Source organism: Anopheles merus, unplaced genomic scaffold (genome assembly GCF_017562075.2).
Source record: "Anopheles merus strain MAF unplaced genomic scaffold, AmerM5.1 LNR4000959, whole genome shotgun sequence".
Classification (NCBI taxonomy): domain Eukaryota; kingdom Metazoa; phylum Arthropoda; class Insecta; order Diptera; family Culicidae; genus Anopheles; species Anopheles merus.
Genome location: NW_024428539.1, coordinates 22,501 through 24,676, shown reverse-complemented (window position 1 = coordinate 24,676; position 2,176 = coordinate 22,501). Strand labels below are relative to the sequence as shown.

At 35.1% G+C, this 2,176-nt stretch overlaps 1 protein-coding gene across 1 annotated transcript in view; it reads left to right on the top strand.

Moving 5' to 3' along the window:
* Positions 1-967: 967 nt before the first annotated feature.
* LOC121603239 (liprin-beta-2-like) overlaps positions 968-2,176 on the top strand; it is a gene marked incomplete at its 3' end in the record, with an annotated part of 21,961 nt that continues 20,752 nt past the window's right edge. Inside the window, 1 exon segment of the mRNA XM_041931930.1 lies at positions 968-1,052. Within this exon segment, the coding sequence (XP_041787864.1) occupies positions 1,040-1,052 (13 nt within the window).

Genomic DNA, 2,176 nt, shown 5'->3' with positions numbered 1-2,176 from the left:
AAAGGGCATTTGATTAATACGTGAATTTTAAACGTTTAAACGTTTATAGGATAAGGGTGTTAACATTATTGTGCAAGCTGGCTTTTAAATTTTGGTTGTAGAGATTCTCATCCACCACTCTTCATTATATAAAAATCAAATATCGTTTACTATTTAGGTATGGTTGTAACTATAACATAATATACCTTTGTACATTGATTTGTTGGTAACAATGGAACAAAAAAATATTTTCCTCTTAAATAATTGCTGGTCTTGTGCGGTTCTTAAGTACCATATAAATTCATGTTCATGTCGAAACGTCTGGTCACTGGTGAGAATTTCAAATCCACGTTTCTAAAATAGTCATTTTTGAGTGCAGTTTTCTAAAAAACTGAAGCAAGGCCGCATGTATTGAAAACAAAGACGACGATTTTTATTTTTTGTACATAAAGGTTTTTAAGGAATATTAAACGGGTTTACATTAAAAAGAATTGAAATAACTTTTTTTATTGTTTGGCTCGTGTCAGCTCTTGCGCAAACCTTATCTTATCTTACATGCGCACTGAGCAAGACAGCGTAAGTGATTGGAGATTAAGCGACTTTTTAAAAACATATCATATAAAGTATTGTTATGTGATTTTTTATGGACTTATTATAAAAATTGTGCGTAGAAGCTTTCTTGATTATAAACATATTATTCTACCGTGAGCGTTGATTATTAATAAATGAATAGTATTATTATATATTTTATGGAATTCTTCATTTGACCTAAATGAAATCATAGATTTTAATTCATATTAAATCAACTACAATAGTTTTTCAATGTCTGCAACATCCTCCGAGGCGACTTCTTCATCTTCTGAAGACGAAACATCGCACTCTTCTGAAGGTGAAGATGGCATAGTCACGAGCACTGAGGGTTTCAATAAGAAGCAAAACTCGCGGGAGGGGATGTTTGCGGCATCAATTCCAGCGTTAGAAAAATGCATCAAGCTATTGGTTAAAACAGGATGTTGCAACTAACAGTCGTATACCACGATTAAAAAAGGCTGCACTTACAATGATTGATCAAGGTAAGCATTATAAATTTCGTTGGAAAACATAACTTTGCGACCCTGTAGTTTTTAAATGCCAATCCTTAAAGCCAACCAGACCGTTTTTCAAACAAACTATATTCAAATTTGGGTGAAATCTGTTCTTTGTTGGCAGATTGCGCTTGTGCATCACATTTCCTTCGATATAGGTCATCAAGACACTAAAAAAGTGGTCTTAGAATAGAATAAAATATATCGTCTAAAATGGAAGAGCATGATCTCCTCATACGATAAAAAAGTGCACAGAAAGTCATTATTACAAAATATTTGAGAAACACGAATGTGTGTATAGTGCGACACACATGCTTGTAAACATTAAAACTGAGTCAGAGAGAGTTCGTCGGCGCTCTGCTGAGTTAATCCTAGTTGTTTTGCGTCTTTGGCGCATTACGTACAGCGCAATGTATTAATATCACCAGCATGCGTTTAGCAGAGAGCAAATATTTAGTTGGAAGTGTGTATTTCATATTTTCCCAATAAAGTGCGGGATTGGTTCTTTCTGTGGTTTTCTGGTTACCAACTAATAGCATATTTTTGTGACCAATACACAATTTACAGTGCAATTATAACGAATACATAAGCTTGGGTTGCGTACTAACATAAAATTACCCCGATACACAATTCAATCGCTGAAATGTCATGGTATTAGTATTTGAGGGATCGTAATCGTATCGTTGCTTTCATTCATTCGCAACCCGTAGATTGCAGAGAGATAGCCAGAGCGTTTATTCTGTCGCTGACGGCGGTCATGTGAGCGCAGCATAGTGAACAACTATTGGTTTTTTTCGAACTGAATAGTGCGAAAGTATCTACATAAAATAAGACGATCACGTCGAAAGATCAGTGGTGAAATAATATTTTAGTGAAAAATGTTATGTGCGGTGGCAAACCATACGCCAATACATGCGAATGTAGCCAATTGTCTTGTGGTAGTGTTGATAACGCATTTAAACGTTACTGGTGGTATCCTAGTGCGAAGGCTGAATATATTTTTGCTCTTTTGAGAATATATTTTCCAGAAAATTTAGGCAAAGTGGTAACCAACGAAACTATTACGATCCCTAACAAATACTATCCTTACTCGGGATCGATGGAGAATAAGC